Source organism: Microcaecilia unicolor, chromosome 10 (assembly GCF_901765095.1).
Source record: "Microcaecilia unicolor chromosome 10, aMicUni1.1, whole genome shotgun sequence".
NCBI lineage: Eukaryota > Metazoa > Chordata > Amphibia > Gymnophiona > Siphonopidae > Microcaecilia > Microcaecilia unicolor.
Window position 1 is genome coordinate 220262379 of NC_044040.1, and position 22559 is coordinate 220284937.

At 44.1% G+C, this 22559-nt stretch overlaps 2 protein-coding genes across 2 annotated transcripts in view; both read right to left on the bottom strand.

The window, feature by feature from the left end:
* CLCN2 (chloride voltage-gated channel 2) overlaps positions 1–9937 on the bottom strand; it is a 101682-nt gene extending 91745 nt beyond the window's left edge. Inside the window, exon 1 of the mRNA XM_030216501.1 lies at positions 9881–9937. Within this exon, the coding sequence (XP_030072361.1) occupies positions 9881–9934 (54 nt within the window). The 5' untranslated portion in view covers positions 9935–9937. The remainder of the gene's footprint in view (positions 1–9880) is intronic.
* Positions 9938–17684: 7747 nt separating this feature from the next.
* Positions 17685–22559, bottom strand: part of CHRD (chordin) — a 95092-nt gene continuing 90217 nt past the window's right edge. The window contains exon 23 of the mRNA XM_030216181.1: positions 17685–19688. Coding sequence (XP_030072041.1) covers positions 19621–19688 — 68 coding nt within the window. The 3' untranslated portion in view covers positions 17685–19620. The remainder of the gene's footprint in view (positions 19689–22559) is intronic.

Below are 22559 nucleotides of genomic sequence, written 5' to 3' on the forward strand. Positions count from 1 at the left end.
GTAAGCCGCATTGAGCCTGCCATGAGTGGGAAAGCGCGGGGTACAAATGGAACAAAAAAAAAAAAAATAAAATAAAGTGAAAAGAAGGTTTCTCTCAGGTAACCACCCCAATGCTGGCAAATACACTATTTTGCCAACAGAACGAAGGTGGTGCACAGACAGCAGCACAGGTTCAGGACATAAAAATCACAAGAAATTAACCCAATTCATTTTAGGAGGTTGCCACATTGATACAGGCATGACAGGCACAGAAAGCAGCTGAATGCTGGAATGCCAACATAACATCCCTGAAAATGTGAACCAGGGCTGAAGCTGGAAGCCACTGTGTGACTGCAGTTACCACTTGCATGTAAGGGATGACCTTTCACAGATGGGAGGAGAAGTGGGATCCTAAACCTGAGCCTGGACACAAGGTCAGACAGGGGTTATCAGGACTTGACAAAATAATACGCAAAAGGATGTGTAATACATGAAGACAAATTTCAAAGCCATTTCCAGAAGTAAAAGTGTCTTACTTAGATAACATTTTAGACAGAGCTGGGCAGGAGCTGACTGCAGTGGCAAAGCTAGTACTGAATGGACCCCATAACACCATCCAGGGACCAGAAGAGGGCAACCTTCAGAGCTCCAGTAACCAAACAATGCAAAACATCCATTACAGACCTATATAGAAAACCCATCCTTATAAAGCAGCACTAACATCCGAGACTCAAACAGCAACAACCTACCTATAAAAGACATCACAGAATAGCAATATACTTCCTGCTGGAAAAAAACAGAACAAGTCAGACTGCTGCAGATCAGTGGCGTAGCTAGGGGTGGTGCCAGGGGAGCGGCCGCTCCCCCAAACGGCACTTTCGCTCCCCCAGCGCCATCAACCTGGCTCTGCTTCTGCTACAGATCCCTGGTCATTTCTCTCAATGGAGGAGGGTGAACAGTGGAGCGCCGCAGGGATCATTACTGGGACCAGTGCTATTACTCCTGCAGAATAGAGACAGAACCTTAAATACAGCATAAGCAACCACAAACTAGAAGCAGGAAACCCGAGAAGTCCAAGATCATTACCTTGAAAACAAGCAATGGGATTTTGTAAGTGGAACAATGGGTGAGAAGTAGCCAATGGACATTTTTAAGATATGAGGTAATGTGGTCATATTTCCTTATGCTAGCTATTAGTCAAATTGCAGTGTTCTGGATGGTCTGAAGACATTTTAGTTCTTTAACCCTAAGCCCTTGATATAGCGAGTTGCAATAACCTAACTGTGAAATGACTAATGAATGATCCAAGATGTTGAGAGATTATGGGAAAATAAGTGGAACAGATCAAACGGAGACTGTAGAAACAGCCACGTATTACTTGAGAAACCTGAGGCCAGAAAGAGAGATTCGAGTAAAGAAACCCAAAATACGAACAGAGTCAGTCTGGGTTACTGGAATATTGGAATGCCAGATGGGGTAGAGGTAAGATTGTATGTGCTGTGTTAGTAAAATGAACACGTTTGGATTTTGGGAGACTGAGGATAAGATTATGTTCCTGAAGCCAGTTAGTAATTGAGGAAAGTTTGAGGTTTAGCTTGGTGATCTCAGTAGGTGTGCAAATATCTAGTGTACATAGTATTTGGATGTCATCCGCATAAAACGAACATCATTAGTCTAAGAGACTGGGCTAGTGTAAGGAGGAGGGCCAAAAAGATATTAAAAAGGGCAGGTCAGAGAATGGACCCCTGAGGGACACCCTTACCAGGACTGAAGGGATGAAGCAGTAGAGCCATTGAAGATTACAGTGTAGGTACGGTTGGTAAGACGATCTAGTACAACCCTAGTAATTCCAATAGATTGGAGATGGTGAAGTAAAAGCAAGTGGTTAACCAGGTCAAAAGCAGCAGAAAGATCTAGAGAGAAAAGAACTGAGAGCTTGGTATAGGAGTCATAATCCCTAGTAATGCAATTTCTGTACTATGATGTTTCCGGAAAGCCGTTTGATTAGGATGTCGCATGTGAGTTTTAGAAATGAAATCAGTATGCTGGGTATGGACTATGGATTCAACTATCTTGGCTGTATAAGGGAGGTTGGCGACTGGGCGATAGTTGTTTGCATCATTGTGTGCACCACAGGCACTTTTGGTTTTAGGACGAATGGTAGCCAGTTTCCAAAAGTCAGGGACTAGTCCTGAGGATAGACTAAGGGCAGTCATGGCATGAATGAAAGAGATGAGGGAATCAAGAGAATGCTTGATCAAATTGGATGGAATGGAGTCAGTTGGAGCTGTGGTCATTTTCCAATGAAACCCTTACACACCCTATCCTTTCTCAACACTACTATCTATTGTCTCTAGACTGCAACATACAAAAATACTAGGTGTCATCCTTGATTAATCACTTTCCATTCATTTTCAGATCTCTAACATGATTAAAAGCTGTTTCTATAGACTCAGACAAATCCGCTCTATTCGCTCACCCACCGGCATTAAACATTCTCATACATTCTTTTGTAATAAGTAAACTGGATTACTGCAACTCGTTATACTTAGGCCTAAAATCTGCCGATATCAGATGACTGCAAGTAGTTCAAAACACTGCCATCAAATTAATCACCAAGAAAAACAAATTTGACCACGTTACTCCACTCTTGAAAGCAGCCCATTGGTTTCCTTTGCCTCACCACATCTTTTATAAGATACTATTATTACTTTACAAACCTCACTTATCTGGCAAACCATCTTATCTTTCACGTTTATTGATCCCCCTCCCCTTCGGTCCTCTTTTCAAAATCTACTGGTTATTCCATCTTTTCGGGAGATTAGACATGAACATACTAGGAAAGTGATCTTTTCAGTTCAAGGCCCTGAACATTGGAATAAACTGCCACAATCCCTTCGTAAACTCTACTCTGCATTTAAAGTAGAACTTAAGACCTTCCTTTTCACAGATGAATACTCTTAACTTCTCTGTCTTATCCCACGGTGGCTGAACTAGATGGATGCACAGTACTGAAGCACTTCCTACCCTTTCTATCTACATTGTAGTTCTACCCTTCTTCCCTTTTGGTCATGTCCTGTCATTGTCTACTTTTATGTTATACTATATTTAATTTTTGTTTAATTTCTATGTACTTTTAGTATATAAGCCACCCAGACTTCTTTTTGATGGGCGGGATAGAAAATTTTTAATAAACTTGAAACGTCATTCCTTTGATGGTTCTGCATAACTCAGTGGGGGAGGGTACGTTGAACTGACTAAAGATACACATGGCACAGCTGCATCAGCTGTTGGGGACAAACTCGAAGAAGAGAAGTTATTTTGAAGAGTGGAGACTTTATTCAAAAAATGGGTTGCTAAAGTTGAAGGTGAGTTCTCCTAAGACACTGGAGTTGATTTAGAACTGGTAAGGGTTCGCAAGGTTTTGTAATGGGTAGAGGTATTTGGTGCTTTGGTAATTGTGTCTTTTTGGCTGTTAAGATAGCAAGTTTATAAGAGTGGGATGTACTTCTGTAAATGGAGAGAGTAATGGGTGAGAGGAGGAGGCACCATTTTTGTTCCACCTGCCTTAGTTGTTGTTTATGTTGCTGAAGGTTATGAGTGAACCATGGGTTATGTGGTCTCAGGTGAGGCGACAACTTGGTGCGTAGGGGAGTGACAACCTCAAGTGCACGAGACAAGTTCAGCATTCCATGTTTGGATTTGCTCTGAAAGAGAAGAGTTAACAAAGGAATCTAAGTGTAACTGAGAGTTGGACAACAGAGAAGTAGGAGTAAAGGTTTTGAGATCTCATTGTAGAATGTTCAGTTAAAGATGATGTAATGTTTGGACGTGATAGACATCTGAAAAGCACCAAAGAATGATCAGACCATGGCAATACAAGTATGGAAGAGATACATAGAGAGACTGATCTGATGGACCAAAGAGGGATAGAATTGAAATAAGTTTCAAAGGGAAAAGTACATGTGGACTTTTGTCATTTCTAACTGATGTAACACGTACCAGTGGACCAATTTGAACGTCAGGCAATTAATTTTTTTTATTTATTTCCACTTGATATATAATACCATTTGGCCTAGGTTAGGCTTCAATGCAGTTTACAGAATTAAAAGAAGGAGAGGAAATGATGGAAAACAGAAAAGGAGGAAAGAGTAGGACAAAAAAACAGAGGAATTAGATAGTAGTTGAGCCAAAAGATTGAGTTAAAAGGTGCGATTTGAGTAATTTCTTGAAATCAGAAAAGAAGAGGAGCGGTCGGTTCCTGATTCAACTCTGGAACTTGTTGCCAGAAAATGTGGTAAAGGTGGTTAGCTTAGCAGAGTTTTAAAAAGGTTTGGACGGCTTCCTAAAACAAAAGTCCATAGCCCATTATTAAATTGGACTTGGGGAAAATATTTCTGGGATAAGCAGCAAAAAATGTTTTGTACTTTTTTGGAATCTTGCCAGGTATTTGTGACCTGGATTGCCCACTGTTGGAAACAGGATGCTGGGCTTGATGGACCTTTGGTCTTTCCCAGTATGGCAATACTTATGTACTTATGTACTGATGTGGGGTGGGAGCTCATTCCATATGGGACCAAGCTTTTCACTCAACTATAATTTAGAAACAGCTAAAATGCACATAGGCAGGCTTAGGTAAAAAGGTTGGCAGGTACATTAGACTTTCAAATCTGTACAGGGAAAGGAGGTGCGGATCTTTGTTGCACAGAGAAAGGGTTGAAGTACACGGAGAACGTGTCACTCTGTGGAGGTAACTCTATAAAGGAGCTGAGATGTAGCGTGGAGAACGTGTCACTCTGTGGAGGTAACTCTATAAAGGAGCTGAAATGTAGCGTGGAGAACGTGTCACTCTGTGGAGGTAACTCTTTAAAGGAGCTGAGATGTAGCGTGGAGAGCATTTATTCTGAAGCAGCCGAGGCTCCTGCATGGCTCAGACCATAGTACTCTCTCCTTTTCAAGGGCAAACTATGATCATAACTTTAAAAGGAAATTTCAAAAGTGGCCAAGAACAGAGATATAAAGAAAGAAGAACTTTGAACTCTGTGTCTTATGTTGAAACCAAAGTGAGTAAACAATTCGTAGTGAGTCTATAATGATTTGAGGCTCATTTCAGTAAGTCACTCGGCATTCAGCTTTTAATCAGCTAAGTCCAAGCAATTTACCTCCAGAACCTAAAACCAGATGCAATTAAATATATGGCACAGGGGCTACTGGGTAACCTACTGGGCTAGTACTGACATTTCAGCACCAGTCTTTTCCTGTACCCAGTGCAACTCCCAAAAAGTGGATTTTATGAGCACCTACAGATAAGATCTCAGTAAAACTGGCTTTGTTCAGCACAAGCCCGTTACTCGAACCCGCGTCCTTGCATCTATCTGTGCTATTAGCTGCCTTGGTCACTTGGAACATTTCCCCTCCAAAGCTCAGCCCAGAAGTCTGAACAGAAATTGTTTGTTGACCCTTATTCTTGTGTATCTATGTAGCAACCAGACCCCAGTGCCAAGTTACTCAATTCCAGTAAGGACATTTTAAGCCAGTCCTGGATTAAAACTTACATCCCAAAGCAGTGGGGTGTTTGCAGTCCCTAGTTTCCACTCGCGGGTCACGAAATGCATCAGAATCGGACTCTGAGACATCCAGGACTGGCCCAGAATCTCCCTCCTAGAGCTGGGTAATTTGGCAGCTCTGCCAAATAACTTTATTTAACTTCCAGACACAACAAAGCCCCTGTAAAGTCAGTAAAATAAGGTTTATCTGTTGACTTTCTACATTTCCTTTCAAAGAAATGCTTAGGATGCCCTACAGGTGTGGCGGGACGCTCTGCTGTGGGTCAGTTCACTAAATAAAGGAACAGATGCCAATATTTTCAAGATGGCAGTGCCAGGGAGGGGATTTTGCAGAGGGTAGGGGTATCTGGGCTCCACTGGGCCACCATGGAGGTCTGCCAAAAAGTGTCATCTGAGATGAAGGGCTGCCCTCACTTATTCCGCCCAACATCTAATCTCCCAGTATTAGGGAAGATAATCCAAAGGGTGTCTTGCTTCAATTTAAGGATTTTTGGGGAAGAATTTCACCCAGGCCACAGCACAGGAATGTTACTGACATCTATGCTTAAGTTCCTGTGACCAGAGCTTGAAGGCAGAAGTAGGCCATGATATCTTAGTACAGCACCTAGCAGCTCAAGAGTCCTCAAGTGGCTTGACACGGGGGGGGGGGGGGGGGGGGGGGGGGGGAAGCCATGGGCCTGCTTCTGTGGGTGGCATCTGCCTTATAAAAGTGGAGTCCCCTGATTTCTTTCCTGCAGGTAATTTTGACTCTAGTCTGCCATAAGGAGGGCCGTTTTGGGTAAGTCTGTACTTGTCTTTATAAACCATGAGGGTATATGGCAGAGACGCACCTTCAGTGTGGGCACAATCCCCCCAGTCAGGCCTGCTGGAGAGCTGGTGTAAACGAAGGCCGATATCGACATACAGATGTGCTCACCTGCACACATTGTCTCTCTGTGTTATAAGAGGCCATTTATGCACTGGAATAACTTCAGAAAATGACTTAAGAAATGGAAAATACCTTCTCCCATTGGATGGTTTTAGGACACTGCTTCTCCGAAGTCTGGACTACCCTAATTCTGCATGTTTTGCTCCCTCTGGCCATACCGCTGAGCCATGTGTTATACAGTTACCAGAAAATGCATTTACCAGACTGTTGCTGCTTTTCACGCTCATATTGGCTCCCCCCCCCCCCCATACCGCAAATTGAGTAAAAGATACTTATTCTGATCTGTAATGGCTCTCTTAAGAATTTACTGACCCCCAGGCAATAAGTACCCTCTCTTCCTTCCTGCAACACCCTTGCCCGTGTGGCTGTCACCTGTTTTCTCAGGTAACATTATGAAACTGTCCTGTTCGGTCTGGAAAGAACTATTTGAGCTTCCAGAAGAAAGTCAAATCCTCTTTCTTTACTGTGGCTTTTTCGATTTTACATCCTATGAACTTTTGCATTGTCTGTTTGTCAGTTTATACTGACTTTGTAATCCACCCTGAGCTGCATTGACAAACAGATAAAAAAAAGAGAGACTGGTGTCTCTATAGGAGGGTCTTAGTTACTGTCTTTCAGTGTCAGTGACCGTCTCTCAGGGTCTGTGTCTGACAATCACAGCAGTATTGTCTCTTGTGGTTTTATATGAGACTCTCACTGTCTCAGAGACTGTCTCACTCTCCTTATACGAGTCTCTCTTGAGGTCTGTCCATGAGAGTTTCAGTTTGTCTTACTGTCTCTTGGGTTCTATATACGAGTCCATTGGCCTTCTCAGTGTCTTTCACTGTCTCTTGGAGTCTGTATAAGTCTCATTGACTATCTGGGTGTGTGCGTCTCTCAGTTCTGTAGATGACAGTCTCAATATCTCTGATTCTCTCTCAGGTTCTCTATTTGAGACCCTCAGTGACTCTTGTCTGTCTGTCTTAAGGTATGTGAGTCTCGTTGGCTGTCTTGGTGTGTCTGTCTCTCAGGTCTATATATGATTCTCAGTGTCTCTCTCTCTCTCTCTCTCTGGAGTGTATACATTCGTCACACTGGCTGTCTCAATGTCTCTGTTTCTCACTCTAAACATGGGAGTCTCAGTGTCTCTGACTGTCTCTCTCAAGGTCTGTATATGATGCTGACTGTCTCAGTGACTCTGTCAGGGTCTGGATAGGAGTTTCATCCACTGTCTCAGCTCTGTACATGAGAGTCTTAGTGTATCTGACTCTCGCAGGATCTGTATTTGAGACTCATTGGCTGCCTTAGTGTCTCTGGCTGACTTAGCTTTTCAGTGCTTCTCTAGAGTCAGGAGTGATCCCGGAGAACTGGAGAAGAGAAGATGCTGTCCCTGTCCACAAAAGCGGAAGTAAGGAAGAGATTTGGAACTACAGGCTAGTAAGTCTGACTTCTATGGTAACTAAGCTTTTAAAACAGAGAATAGTAATGTTTTTGGAATCCATTGGATTACGGGACCCGAGGCAACACGGTTTCACTAGAGGCAGGACTTGTCACATAAATCTGATTAATTTCTTTGACTGGGTAACCAGAGAATTGGATCAAGGGAGAGCGCTAGATGTGGTGTATTTTGATTTTTGCAAAGCCTTTGACACACTTCCGCATAGGCAACTCGGTATGGGCCCTAAAGTGACTGACTGGGTTTGGAAGTGGTTGAATGGAAGGAGATAGAGGGTAGAGGTAAATGGAGCACATTCTGAGGAAAAGGATGTTACCAGTGGTGTGCCACAAGGATCGGTTCTTGGGTTGGTTCTTTTTAACATTTTTGCAAGTGATATTGCTAAAGGGCTGTCTGGTAAGGTTTGCCTCTTTGTCGATGATACTAAAATCTGCAATAGAATAGACAGTCCTGATGGTGTGGATGACATGAAGAAGGATCTAGCAAAGCTAGAGGAATGGTCTGAAATTTGGCAGCTAAGATTTAATGCTAAAAAATGCAGGGTCATGCATTTGGGCTGCAAAAACCGGAGGTTTAGGGGATGAAGAACTTCTTAGCATGAAAGAGAAGCAGGACTTGGGTGTGATCATATGTAATAATCTTAAGGTGGCCAAACAGGTAGAAAAGGCAATGGTAAAAGCTAGAAGGATGCTTTGGTGCGTAGGGAGAGGAATGGCCAGTAGGAGAAAGGAGGTGATGATGTCCCTGTACAAGACTCTGGTGAGACCTCATTTACAATACTGTGTACAATTCTGGATACGCACCTTTAAAAAGATATAAACAGGATGGAGCTGGTCCAGAGGGCGGCTACTAAAATGGCCAGTGATCTTTGTCATAAAACGAATGGTGACAGACTTAAAGATCTCAATATGTATACTTTCGAAGAATGGCAGAAGATATGATAGAAATGTTTAAATTCCTATATGGCATAAATGGACAGGAAGCCAGTCTCTTTCAATTGAAAGGAAGCTCTGGAACAAGGGGGCATAGGATGAAGGTGAAAGAGGGGACAGACTCAGAAGTAATCAGAGGAAATAACTTCTTCACAGAAAAAGGTGGTGAATTTGTGGAATGACCTCCTGGTGGAAGTGATGGAGACGAAAACAGTATCTGAATTCAAGAGAGCTTGGGACAAGTACACAGGATCTCTAAGGAAGTGATAGGGAGAGTAGGTGGCATGGATGGGCAGACTGGATAGGCCATATGGTCTTTATCTATGTTTCTAGGCATTTCTCAGGTCTGTATATGAGTCTCATTGGTTCTCTCAGTGTCTTTGACTGTCTGTTGGCATGCTATTGGCTGCCCTAGTGGCTCTCTTTCTCTCAGGGTCTGTAATGAGTCTCATTGACTGTCTCAGTGTCTGTCTCTCAGCTCTGTACATTAGAATCTCAGTGTCTCCGACTGTCTCTCTATTAGGGTCTGCATACGAGTCTCATTGGTTGTTGGTGTTTCTGTCTCTCAGGTCTGTATGTGAGCCTCTGTGTCTTTCAAGGTTTGTATATGAGTCTCATTGACTGTCTCTGTCAGCTCTGCACACGAAAGTCTCAGTGTCTCTGACTGTCTCTCTGTTAGGGTCTGTATATGAGTCTCATTGGCTGTCCTGGTGTTTCTGTCTCTCAGGTCTATGATTGTTGATGACTCAGACTGTCTCTTTCGAGGTCTGTATATGAGTGTCAGTTTCTCAGCTCTGCACATGAGAGTCTCAGTGTCTCTGACTGTCTCTCTGTTAGGGTCTGTATATGAGTCTCATTGGCTGTCCTCCTGGTGTTTCTGTCTCTCAGGTCTATGATTGTTGATGTCTCTGACTGTCTCTTTCGAGGTCTGTATATGAGTCTCAGTGTCTCTGACTGTCTCTGCAGCTGTCTCACTCTGTGACTGTGCCGAGCTGGAGGCGGTTACCGGCTCCAACTGTTCCCCGTTCTTCCCACTCACCAGGGTCTGCTGGTACTGCAGCGCCCGCTGCTCCGTCCCGTCCCCTCCGTCCATGGCTGCGGCTCTTTCGGACTCCTGGGTCGGCTGCCGGATTTGACCGCAGACCTCAGTTCAACCCGGCCCCGCCCCCAGTCCCGCGGCCCCACCTCCCGGTTTCGCTCCGCCCATCCGCCCCGCCTCCTCCCTGGCTCATTGCTCACACAGCCCCACCTTCTACAGGTCCGCTCCGCCTCTTCACTGCTCCCAGTCCCAGACTCCCCGGTCCCACCTCCCAGAGGGTGGCTCCGCCTCTTCACTGTTCTATGCCCTCCTCCCAAAGGTTCGCTCCGCCCCTCTGCCTCGCCTTCTCACTGCACCGAGCCTCCCCAGCATTTTGTCCCCCCTCCAGACTCCGCCTCCTCAAGAGAGGGGTGGTTTCGACCACGTTGCAGCCCCTCCTCCTTCCCAGTGGGGCTGATGCTGATTGTGCGGGGATGGGGTCTGTTCCGCCCCCCCTGCTGATGCTGCATTGTGTGGGGTCTCTTCCCCTTCCTTCCCCCGCCTCCCGGTGCTGATGCTGATTGTGCCGGGTTGCTTCTTCTTCCCTGGTGCTAGTGTTGATTGTGCAGGGTCGGGTCCCCTCCCTTATCCCCCCCCCCCCCACCCCACTTTGTTGATCGGCCTCTTCAGTTCCAGACTTGCTTGTTTGTAAAGTTTCTGCTGCAATTGCTCATGTGTGAAGAGGTTATAACTGGAGCCACACAGAGCCTCTTTGTCTGCACATTCCTTTCCTGCATTTTTCATATTTCTGCCTGTGGGTGTCCTCCCGGCTATAACTTTTTGCGACAATCTATACACAGCAGAGTGGAGTGGCACCAGCCTAATACCCCTTATGGGACACAGGCTTCTCTTGAGCAGTGTTTTGAGGTGCAGTACTTCAGATCCAAGATTGACACAGGATACACTACTACTACTACTACTACTACTATTTAGCATTTCTATAGCGCTACAAAGCGTAGGCAGCGCTGCACAAAAATAGAAGAAAGACAGTCCCTGCTCAAAGAGCTTACAATCTACACAGTGCAGATATGCCCAGGCGCCAGAAAAGTCTGGACTCAGCCCTCACCTCTCTTCCTTCACAGCAGGGTTGACCATAGGGGGCTAAAATGGGGTTATTGCCCTGCCTGCACCTCTATGCTACAGGGGGCTCCAGGCTTGTTGGAAGCTGAGGGAAATACAGCCTGCTGGTAGGCTTTGAGGACCTGTTCCAGGATCTTGTCCTGGGCCCCACAGTGTTTAACACCAGCTCTGCCACCAGGCACACTAAAGTCTAATTAAAAATAAAAAGTAGCAAAGCCTTTGACAAGCAGCCTAAGAACTTCCAGAAAGCGAAGAAGAACCTGTATAATTCTGAAGAAGCAAAATCAAGTCCATCAAAAGGCCAGAAATGTGTAGAGTAGAAACCCAGCCTCTCTTGTACTGAGGAAGGTGAATCTGTGGGCCCCTTAGATCAAGAAGGAGATAAAGGAACACTTAGGGAGGACAAGGCCATAATGCAGAGATTGAATGAATTCTTTGCTTCGATCTTTATAGCAAAAGAGGTAAGAGATCTATGTATACTGGACCATAGGAGCCAACTTTTCAAAATTATTGGGGGTGCTAAACCCAATGAAAATAACCCCTCCCTGGACACAAACAAGGAATTTTCTCAATATTGGGGGTGTTCAAGCACCCACAGAGTCGGCTCCAATGTACTGGACATGTTTTCAGGGGTGACGATCTGAAGGAACTGAAAGATATCTCAGTTAACCTGGAAGATGTACTAAGCCAAACTGACAAGTTAGAGTGATAAATCACATGGACCAGATGGCATACACCCCAGGGTATTGAAAGAACTCAAACATGAAATTGCTGATCAGCTGCTAGTGATCTGTAACCTGTCACTAAAATCATCTGTAGTACCTGAAGATTTGAGGGTGGACAATGTGACGCTGATTTTTAAAAAGGGTTCTAGGGGTGATCCGTGGAATTACAGACCAGTAAGCCTGACTTCAGTGCTGGGGAAAATAGTGGAAACTAATATAAAGAATAAAATTACGGAACACACAGACAAACATGGTTTAATGGGATAGAGTCAGCATGGGTTCGGCCAAGGGAAGTCTTGCCTCGGCAATTTGCTTCATTTCTTTGAAGGCGTAAATAAACGTGGATAAAGGTGAGCTGGTTGATGTAGTGTATCTAGATTTTCAGAAAGCATTTGATGAAGTCCTTCATGTTGTGGATTAGGAACTGGTTAAAAGATAGAAAACAGAGGGTAGGGTTAAATGGTCATTTCTTTCAATGGAGGAGGGTGAATAGTGGAGTGCCCCAAAGATCTGTACTGGGACTGGTGCTGTTTAACATATTTATAAATGATCTGGAAATCAGAACAACAAGTGAGGTGATTAATGTGCAGATGACACGGAACTTTTAAAAGTTATCAAAACACATGCGGATTGTGAAGAATTGCAGAAAGACCTTAGGAACTGGAAAACTGGGCATCCAAATGGTCAGATAAAATTTAATGTAGACAAACGCAAAGTGATGCACATTGGGAAGAATAACCCAAATCATAGTTACCTAATGCTAGGATCCAACTTAGGAGTCAACACTCAAGAAAGAGATCTAGATGTCATTATAGAATTTATGCTGAAATCTCCTGCCCAGTGTGTGGCAGCAGCCAAAAAAGCAAACAGGATGCTAGGAATTATTAGGAAAGGGCTAAAAAATAAGACAAAGAATATTATAATGCCTCTGTATCGCTCCATAGTACTGTTCATGATGCAATTCTGGTGACCGTATCTCAAAAAAGATATAGCAGAATTAGAAAAGATTCAAAAAAGAGCGACCAAAATGAAAAGGGAATGGAACTCCTCTCATATGAGGAAAGGCTAAAACTTGGAAAAGAGACAGCTGATGGGGGATATGAGTGAGGTCTACCAAATCCTGAGGAGGAAATATATTTTCACTCAAAGAATAGTTAAGCTCTGGAACTCATTGCCGGAGGATGTGGTTACAGCGGTTAGCATATCTGGGTTTAAAAATTGTTTGCACAAGTACTAGGAGGGAAAAGTCCATAGTCTGCTATTGAGACAGACTTGTGGAAGCCACTGCTTGCCCCGGGATTGGTAGCATGGAATGTTGGTACTTGTGAAGAAACTGTGTGTTTTAAGCCTGTAAAATGTATTAGATATTTTCCTGTTTTAATTATGTCCTGAAGTCTATTTCTCCTATTTGGCCAGCAGGTTGTGCTTATTTGCTGTAAAGCTGTTACAGAGAACTGAGTGTTTTGTCTTTAGTTTGACACAAACAAGAAGCTGATTTGCCCAGGCGCTCATCTCGTTTACACTTTACTGATTTTGAATTCAGTTTCAGCCCAGGAGAAGCGAGAGACAGAGAGAGAGAGATCTTTGCTGAAGCCCTATAAAAAACAGTTAAATTTGATAACTATATATATGTCCTGATCTCCCCAGGTACTTTCTAGGAAGTATGCAAATGTTTAGTTAGTTTTCTAATTGATCCATTTTCAGTTAATTGTTACTGTTTGCTAATTGTACATTTTTTGTCCATTTTTCCAAGTTCTGAGGATAAACACATTTGTTTGTTCGTTCTGCTGTCTGGACTGATAAAGAATCCTGGTGGTTTGTGTGTTGGGTCTGTGAGTGCTTTCTGGGAACTGTGGGACCACTGGGAGTGTGTCACCAGTAAGCTAGAAATCACTGTGGATAATTTGAGAGTGGGAGACCTGCCCAGAGGTGGTTGTGATTCAGTCAGTGGGAGGAGGGTGCTAGTGTAGAGCACAAGTGGCAGGTGCAGATGGACGTGAGCTGTGCTGGGGATAGACCATCTAAGTGGCAGCAGGGTAACCTCAGGCAGGTGGCTAGGCATTTTGTGACACTACTGTTTGGGTTTCTGACAGGTACTTGTGACCTGGATTGGTCACTGTTGGAAGCAGGATACTGGGCTAGATGGACCATTGGTCTGACCCAGCATGGCTATTCTTATGTTCTTATACTGTTTTTGGTTCATTACTGTTGACCCATCTTGTCCAGTGACGTTGCTGACCTTCATTCCAGTACTTCTCCAGCCTCCTATTATTTGGCAAATAGCAGCTGTATTAAACTCTGTAAGGAGCACATTACAAGTCATCGAATATTTGGAAACCATAGATGTGCTCAATCTTTTTCAATCAGGGTTCAAACGTTATTTTAGTACAGAATAGAGAGCTGCACGGGAACGGGGTTAGCAGGAATCCCGCGGAACCCGCAGGATTCCCGCAGGGACGGAAGCAGTTCCTGCAGGGTTCCCACGGGGAAGGAAGCAGTTCTGCGGGGTTCCCGTGGGGATGGAAGCAGTTCTGCGGGGTTCCCGCGGGGTTCCCGTGGGGATGGAAGCAGGTCAGCGGGATTCCCATGGAAGTATAAGCTGCACCTGCACCAGCCTCTCATCTACCGAATACCAAGTTCTTTGAGTGCTGTCTCCTCCTCCTTTTCTTCCTTGCTTTAACAGCACAAATGTGGAAAGTATTCCATTAAGGAAGTGGTAGAGTCACAAATGATGACGGAATTCAAAAAGGCATGGAATGAACACAGAGGACCTCTAATTAGAAAATGGAAGTTATATAAAACCTAACCTTAAATGGCTGCATGTGTGTGGATGTGTCAAGTGACGGTTAGATGGCGACTCTGGCTGTGATGAACTAGAGCTGATACCTGGCAGACTTGTATGGTCTGTGACTCATACATGGCAATCTGGTATAGGATGGGCTGGAAAGGGCTTAGACAGCAACTTCAGTGGCTGGAACATGAGGACAGTGCTGGACAGACTTACGGTCTGGGTCCCACAAATGAGAAGACGAATAGACTGAAGTGGGCTTCAACGGCAATTCCAGTAGTTGTAACATAATGATAGGGCCAGATAGACTTCTGTGGTCTTTGTTCCAGAAACACGAAAGAAAGACCATAAGTATATAATATCATACTCGTTGATTTAATGATGAATTGATAATGAGTGTGACTATTGGGCAGAGTGGATGGACCGTTCAGGTCTATTTGCTGTCACTTACTATGTTACTATTAATCCTCTTTGCTCCCAGGCTGGTTCACAGACCTCAGCTCTGACACAGGCACGAGAATCAGATGTCACCTGACCTACTGGCGCGTGCATATGGCGACCTCTCAGCACACAATGCCAGTGAATCAGAGACAAATCTTACATGTGCGCACCAGAGTGTTCCAACTTCCGTTCCTTCCTTGCCTACAGTGCTGTGGCTCAAATCCAGAGACAGAGTGAGGGAGCTGACTGGAATTTTCTTTTATGTACCATGAAATTTTTACGGGGATGGGTGGGGAATGGGTTAAATTCTTGCGGGGACGGGTTGGGATGGGTTAAATTTTTGCGGGGATGGGTGGGGATGGGTAAGATTCCAGTGGGGACGGGTAAGATTCCAGCAGGGTCGGGCGGGGATGGGTAAGATTTCTGTCCCCGTGCAACTCTCTAGTACAGAAACTCTTGACAGCCATAATTACGGAGGTAAAGAGATCATTATGTCAACAGAAGTCAAATTATAAAAGAACAATTTGTTTAACACTGTAGATTATACTTGACTGTTATGTGAACTTTCTGAACTTGGTATCCTTTGATTCATGGAATTTTTGTTGTTCCAAGGTGAAACATGATTCCCTTTTGGTTTTTTTGTTTTTTTTGGCAAGCTCAATGTGATGTTTCCCCAAGGTTCTCTTTTGCTTTTTAATATCTGTATCTGAGTTCTTATGGTAAGAGCCTGAAGGATCATTTTACTCTTACGCTGATGATATTTAATTAATTGGTGTCTGTTTTGGATGATGAGGTTTTAACATTTCTGAAAACTCAAGATAGTATCAAGACCTTTGCGAGCTGGTGTTCCCTCATTATTTAAAACTCAAAGATAAAAGTTTCATGGTTCAATAATTCCTAGGATTCTGTTCCTGAGAGAGATTTCCTGCCTTCTATTCTCTTTCTTCACCAACAGAGTCAACATCTGGAATATTGAATTCTTCATTATCTCTGAATTGTCAGATAAATTATAAAGAAATATTTCTATAAAATCCATCAGTTGTGATCTATTAGTTCTTTTTTTCATGAAGAAGAATTGATATCTTAGTTCAGGCTACAATTCTCCCCTATTTAAGATTATTGTAAAGTTCTTTATTCAGGTGTCAATGCAATTTCATTAAAAAAAACAGTCTTTACATACTTCAAAACACTGCTGCTAGGCTGATCTTTAAATTGCACAAATATGAAAGAACTTTGATTGGCTTCCAGTTCAGGCACACATTGAATTCGAATTGATGTGTCTTGTGTGCAGGTACCTTAGGGGGGGACTCGTTTCCTAATTTAAATGGAGTTGTCTGGTGTGTAGATAAACCATTGCTTCCTTATATGAATATCTTGAAAAGTTCATTTTCATTTCATGTGCTTGATAGTTGGAATAATTTCTTGAATTTAATCAGAATGCCGGGCTCTTATCTTATTTTATTTTTATTTAAATCATATCTGTAGGGTAACTATTTAGGCATCTTTTATGCTGTTGGATTTTCCAGATTTTGCCGTCTTCTTTGTTATGCAATCCACTTTGAACCCTTTTGGAGGCTGGTGGACAATAAATCACCCAGATTAGTTTTGATTAGACCAGGGATTCTCAACCCAGTCCTTGGGACGCACCTAGCCACTCAGAGTTTCAGGATACCCAGAATGAATATGCATGAGATACATTTGCATACAATGGAGGTACGGCATGCAAATCTATCTTTTTTCTCACAGATTTGGAGGCTTACGCTGTATTTGGACAGACTCAGCGCTCTTATTCTGAGTCCCATCCAGATAGGTTTATCACATAAGCACTTTTGATTGAATTATCTGTATTTGCCAAATTGAAGACCCCTGAAGAAGGCCTTTAGGCCGAAACACGGACCGTGTAGGGTCTTAATAAATCATCATTTTTGACTGTTAACATCTGTGACTTCAGTCTGGTCCTTCTGAATATCTTCCGCTTGACTTGTTGTTTCCTTGTATTCATTGTGGGTATCTTGAAAACCTGACTGCTTAGGTGTGTCCCGAGGACTGGGTTGAGAGAAGCCCTGGATTAGAGCCTCTGTCTGCAGAGCCCAGGTCTTTAGGGTTCCCAAGTCAGCTCTTCCCCTCGGGGACTGATCTTCATGGCACTGGTGTAGAGAGGGGGGAGCAGTGAGAAGATGGGGTGTCTTTCCTCTCTGTCTAATGGCAGAGCAGTTGAGAGGCATGATCAATACAACAACCAGCTTATAAGCAGCAGCACAAGGACACAGGATGACTTCCTTTCTTTCACTGGCGTTTATTTCAGCTTCAATAAATACAGTCTTCAATAATTAATCTTTCAACTCAGGAGCACCTTCTCTCACACACAGGAAAGAATCAAACAGCCAAAGAAAGCCAAACATGGACAAGAAAAGAAATGGACAAAGGTCACTAATCACACCTCTCCTTCCCAGGGTGCCCTGTGGGACTATGGTTTTACCCTCCCCTCCCTCATGTTGCCCTTCAGTTGGGGCCTTTACATCTCTTCTCCCCAGACTGCCTTGTAATGAGGGGTGTTAAAGCCCCATCTTCACAGAGCAACTTGGGAAGAAGAAGGTTCTCCCCCCCTCATCTTGGCTTACACGTGAGGGCTTTTATACCTCCCCTAACCCAAGCTGCCCTACAGTGAGGGTGATCTTTACAGGTCCCTGTCCCCCCTCCCTCCCCCCCCCCCCCCCGCCGCAATCTGCCTCATCTCTTCCCCCATGCTGTTCTGGGGTGGAACGTCACTGCTGTTGTCCCTCATGTTGTCCTGTGTGGGGTCTTTACACCTCTCTTCCTCCAGACTTTCCTATAGGGGGCTTTACCTGCTCCTCCTCAGGCTGCTCTGTGGGGTATGGGTTTACCTTCTCCCTTCCTCCATATTGCCCTGCAAGTAGGGACCTTTCCACCTTTCCTCAAAAAGGCTGTTCCATGATGAGCAGTGTTATATCTCCCCTCCCCATGGCTGCTGGGGGGGGGGGGGGGGACGGACTATTCCTTCCCCTCCCCCATACTTCTCTACAGGCACTTACACCTCGTTGCTCCTATCCTTCCCACCTCTAGGCTTTACTACTACTATTTAGCATTTCTATAGCACTACAAGGCATAGCAGCGCTTTGATGTGGCAGTCAGTTCTTTCTTTTTCTCATTTAACCCTTGAGTTATCCTGCAGGGTTTTCCCCCTCCCAACCCTTAAGGTCATCTTGTGAGGGGTTATGGCCCTCCTCATTATTTCCCTCCTCCCAAATCGGTGATGGTGAGCTCTGCCCCAGGGCAGTGAACAGTTCTTGTTGGAAAGGACATATTGAGGTGGGCCTGGTTTATCCTGTTGCATGCTGGGAGCAGTAGTTGTTATTTCCTTAGGAAAAACAGGAACTACAAGTCTATGCAGCTTGTGGAATGAGAGCAGGAATGGATTAGTCACCCCTTTCGAAAAAGGATTAATGGCAGACCTACTTTGCCCCACTTTCTACCGCCAACAACCTATCCTAGGAGGCAGTGGCCCTCTGAAGCATGTCCAGGGGAGGGGGGAGAGGAGATAGTTAGCTCTGAGGGGGGGGGGGGGGGGAGAGGTGAGAGCTGGAGGTGGAGAGCCCTCTATGGAAATTTACTACACCCCACATAATACTCCTTTGCCTGTTGTCGTGTGTATTTATCCCCCAAAACACTGCTCCCTGGCTCTTCCCAGTGGAGCACAGATACTCTGCATGAGTGGATTGTTTAACACAGAGATTACACAGTACATCTGCAAAACACAGCCTGTCTGCAAGCAGGAACATGCCACGTACATAAGTCAAATTCCCAATGAAGTACATAGAGATATACAATGGATTCCTGAAACGCATCAACAAAACTTAACATCCAATACAGAAGTATTGCAGACACTGTGACCAGGAGCAGGTCCCCTGAAAATGAGAGAAGACACACCAGGGCTACACAGAGGCTGCAGCGAATAGATTGGAGCTCATTGGCAAGGCTAGGGTGGTGGTGGTGGGGGGGAGGAATGTCAGGTTTGCAGAGGGCTTAAGCAGGAGTCATCTGTGTAGCTTATTTTCAATGTAGGAAGAACACATGGCACAGGAAGGGGGGGGGGGGGGTCACCTAGAGCCGGTGTGTGCTGTAATTAACAGGCACAGGTACATATCATATAAAAGGGTTAATGAGGGGGGGGTAAGAGAAGCTGATTTTGGCCCTTTATAGATTGTCTCAGGACCTTTCATTACGCTCTCTGTGTGCTGCAAGAGAGCTGTTTCCAACACACACACATGCCCGGATGCTCATGTCTATGTCTCCACATGTGTGTACCTGCGTGTGTGTGTGTGTGTGTGTGTTTCAATGTTTGAATTCAGGAGGAAAGCAAGTGCAGGGCTCTTCAGCTGAGAAATTCAATGTTGCATTTTTGGGGGCTCTTCCTGGCTGCACTGGAGGCTGTTGCTTTTTTGGCTGCAGTCTCTCGTTCCTGCAGTTCTCAGCAGCATTTCAGAAATGTCTCTTCTAACAGAGCATGTCTGCTCGTGCAGTCACTTTATGGCCCCAGAGACACAGCCCTCGCTCAGGAAGAGCTGGAAAAGGACACAAAAGCCTCACTCACATGAGGTGGTCAGTCCTTCATTCCTGTTGTGCACAAGAACCTCTCGGGGACCAGATCATCGGCTCCAGTTGCTTCTCTTCCCTTCTTCTTTTAACTTTTCCTGTACTTCATGTGAAAAGCTCTCTGTAAAGAAGAAGCAGAGAGACACAATAATCTAGTAAGAGAGACAAGATGGACAAACACAGTGAAGGTGAAAAGTAGTAACATAATGTAACATAGTAGATGACGGCAGGAAAAGACCTGCACGGTCCATCCAGTCTGCCATAGAAAATGAAAGACCCTCTGGCCTCTCCATTCTGCCCAGCCGTGCCATCTACTATCCCTTCCTCTCCCGTAGAGATCCTAACTCTCAAACACAACTCCACACCACTATATCACCCACACTCCAATCCCTTCAACACATCTCTTACCACTGTCCCACTCTATGAAATTATGCCGTCCCTGCGACCATACTTTGTATCATTTCTGTGATACATCGTACCATACTGAACCTAATCTAAGTAATTATGTCATCTCTCTGATACATTGTTTCCATCCCTGTATTATCTCTGTGATACTTTGTACCATACTTTGTAAGCCACACTGAACCTGCTATTGAGCGGGAAAGAGCGGGGTATAAATGCCACAAATAAATAAATAAATAAAGAAAGAAAATATGTGCCAAGCTTTCTTGAATTCAGGTACAGTTCAGAAAAAGAAAACATCCACTGCTTATTTCTAAGGGTTAAACACATACATCCAATGGACAAGTTTTTTTCTGATATATCTCCCTTGAGGTCTCTTCAAGTTTTATGAAAAGCCTATTGATAAGTTTTTGAACGGTTTCTCTAAGACGTTTTCTAATGTCCGCCGTAGATGATTGTTCCAAGTTGTTCCTTTAAGAACTATACCTTTAAGAGTTTTGCAACGATTTTCACGTATCAATGTTTGACGTGTTAACATCAGTTGAGTACGTGCCAACAATAAAAAAGATGCTACCGCCATTTTTTTGAGTTCAATCAGAATGAGCTAGCACACACGAATGCCTGGGGCAGTAATCGGGTAAGCCATCAGCCGATTTATTTAAATAAATTTATGCGAATATTTAGAGAAGTCAAACAATAGGGTTAAGGTATGCATACAAGAGACTTGATTCTTCCCTTTTTTTGTTCTTTTTTCCTTTGTAGACAGAACTGGTGTCACTCCCCCTTGACAAAGTCAATACGGAACGGGAACCTGTCGGGGTTTTAAGAGCGCACCAATCTGCCTAAGATAAGTGCAGTGTGCATTATTGATAAATATATGAGTAAAAAAAGTAGAGCAAGTCTTATTTGGCAATACAATTGGAGGGTGGAGGTCGAGTCAATGATTAAGCTATAAACACGTGTAATGGATTCACCTATTGAGTGAAAGTAATATCACCGTGTGCTTTATATGAGACTCTCTTTCACTTTAGTCTATAAGTATCGAAATATCTAAGACTATTTAAGACTACTATATTTGCATTCACACACTCTGTGAACATTTTTTTGATATTTCTAAGATAAGCAGCATAACATGTACTGTTTTGGGATCTTGCCAGGTATTTGTGACCTGGATTGGCCACTGTTGGAAACAGGATACTGGGTTTGATGGACCTTCAGTCTGTCCCAATATAGCAACACTTATGTACTTATGTAATGATGTGGGGTCTGTAGCAGAAACTCTATAAGTTGAAACCACAGAAGCCAATCAGTGCTCACCAGTCTTTCTGCTGCCGTTACGCCAATTGTGTGTCCACAGAAAGTGTATGACCCCCCCCCCCCCCCCCCCCCCCCGGCAGACAGTGATCTCCACTGAGGCGCCCACCCAGGGGGTCATTTTTTTGAGCGCCAGTATTAGGAATGCATTTTTGTATATAGCACAAAAAAAAAATTTTGTGAGCAACCCTGTAAAATCTGTGAGCGACGCTTCTAAAATGTATGAGCAATCGCTCATGCACTCCGTTTAGAAGGACAACTCGTTCTGACTCGCAGTTTGAGAAGCTCTGAGCCAAGGATATAAATTCTATAGTAGAGGAGAGGCAGGAGAATATGGGCAGAAACATTCAAATACCTCAGGCTCATAAACAGTTGAAGGAATTCTAGAACAAAGGGTCATGATGTTAAGCTCTGGAGAATAAAATCAGAAAGGGTGATGGATGCCTGAAACACGCTCTTGCAAGCAACACACTTCCAAAAGGCATGACAGAAGCACAGAGGAGTCTTACATTCAAAACATGTGAGTAGGTGCTGTGGGTTTATGGATTTGAAGTGTTGAACTTGTATCAGCCTTGAGACTCTCAAAATAACTGTTCATAGCGCTAACATGAAAGACGTTCCAGAAGAAACACGGGTCAGTCTGGCAGGCTGTGATGACGGAATTAATTACTGGTGGGTATGTCTGACAGGTTTCAATCCTATAATTAATTGGTATCTGAATTTGTCTGGATCAATTACAGTGATAACTAGAAGTCCTAAAGCAAATACAAGCACTCATATAGCCTAGTTTGTCTGCAGACGTCTGCTCTCCTTGTAGCAACTGGGTCGGTTTGGCAGGGCTGGTGGTGGTGAAAGCTGCTGGGATCAAGCAGGTCATTTGCTTGGGCAGTAGACATTCTGGTATAAGTGGCTCTTTGAAGTTTTGTGTAGCCTTGTGATCAGACATGGGTGAAGAAGTGCTGGAGAAAACTGAGTGGGGACCTTGGGCACTTTTCTACTCAGGAAGTGAACAAAACAAGAGATTGTCCTGTATAAGAAGAGACATGTTGCAGCTCAGTTGTATCTTTATTGGACAGATTAGACTTTTGTTTGAGGACTAGGCTTAGTCACGATTCAAGTGAAATCCCTTTACTCCACTGCAAGTTCTTGTGAGTTTGGTGAAATCATTTCACCCTCAATTACCTCAGGCACAAAGTGGCTCTCTTAGAACATAAACACACTCTGATATCCAGGGAGTAGAAACCTCACACATCAGCACACACGTGAAAAACCTCTG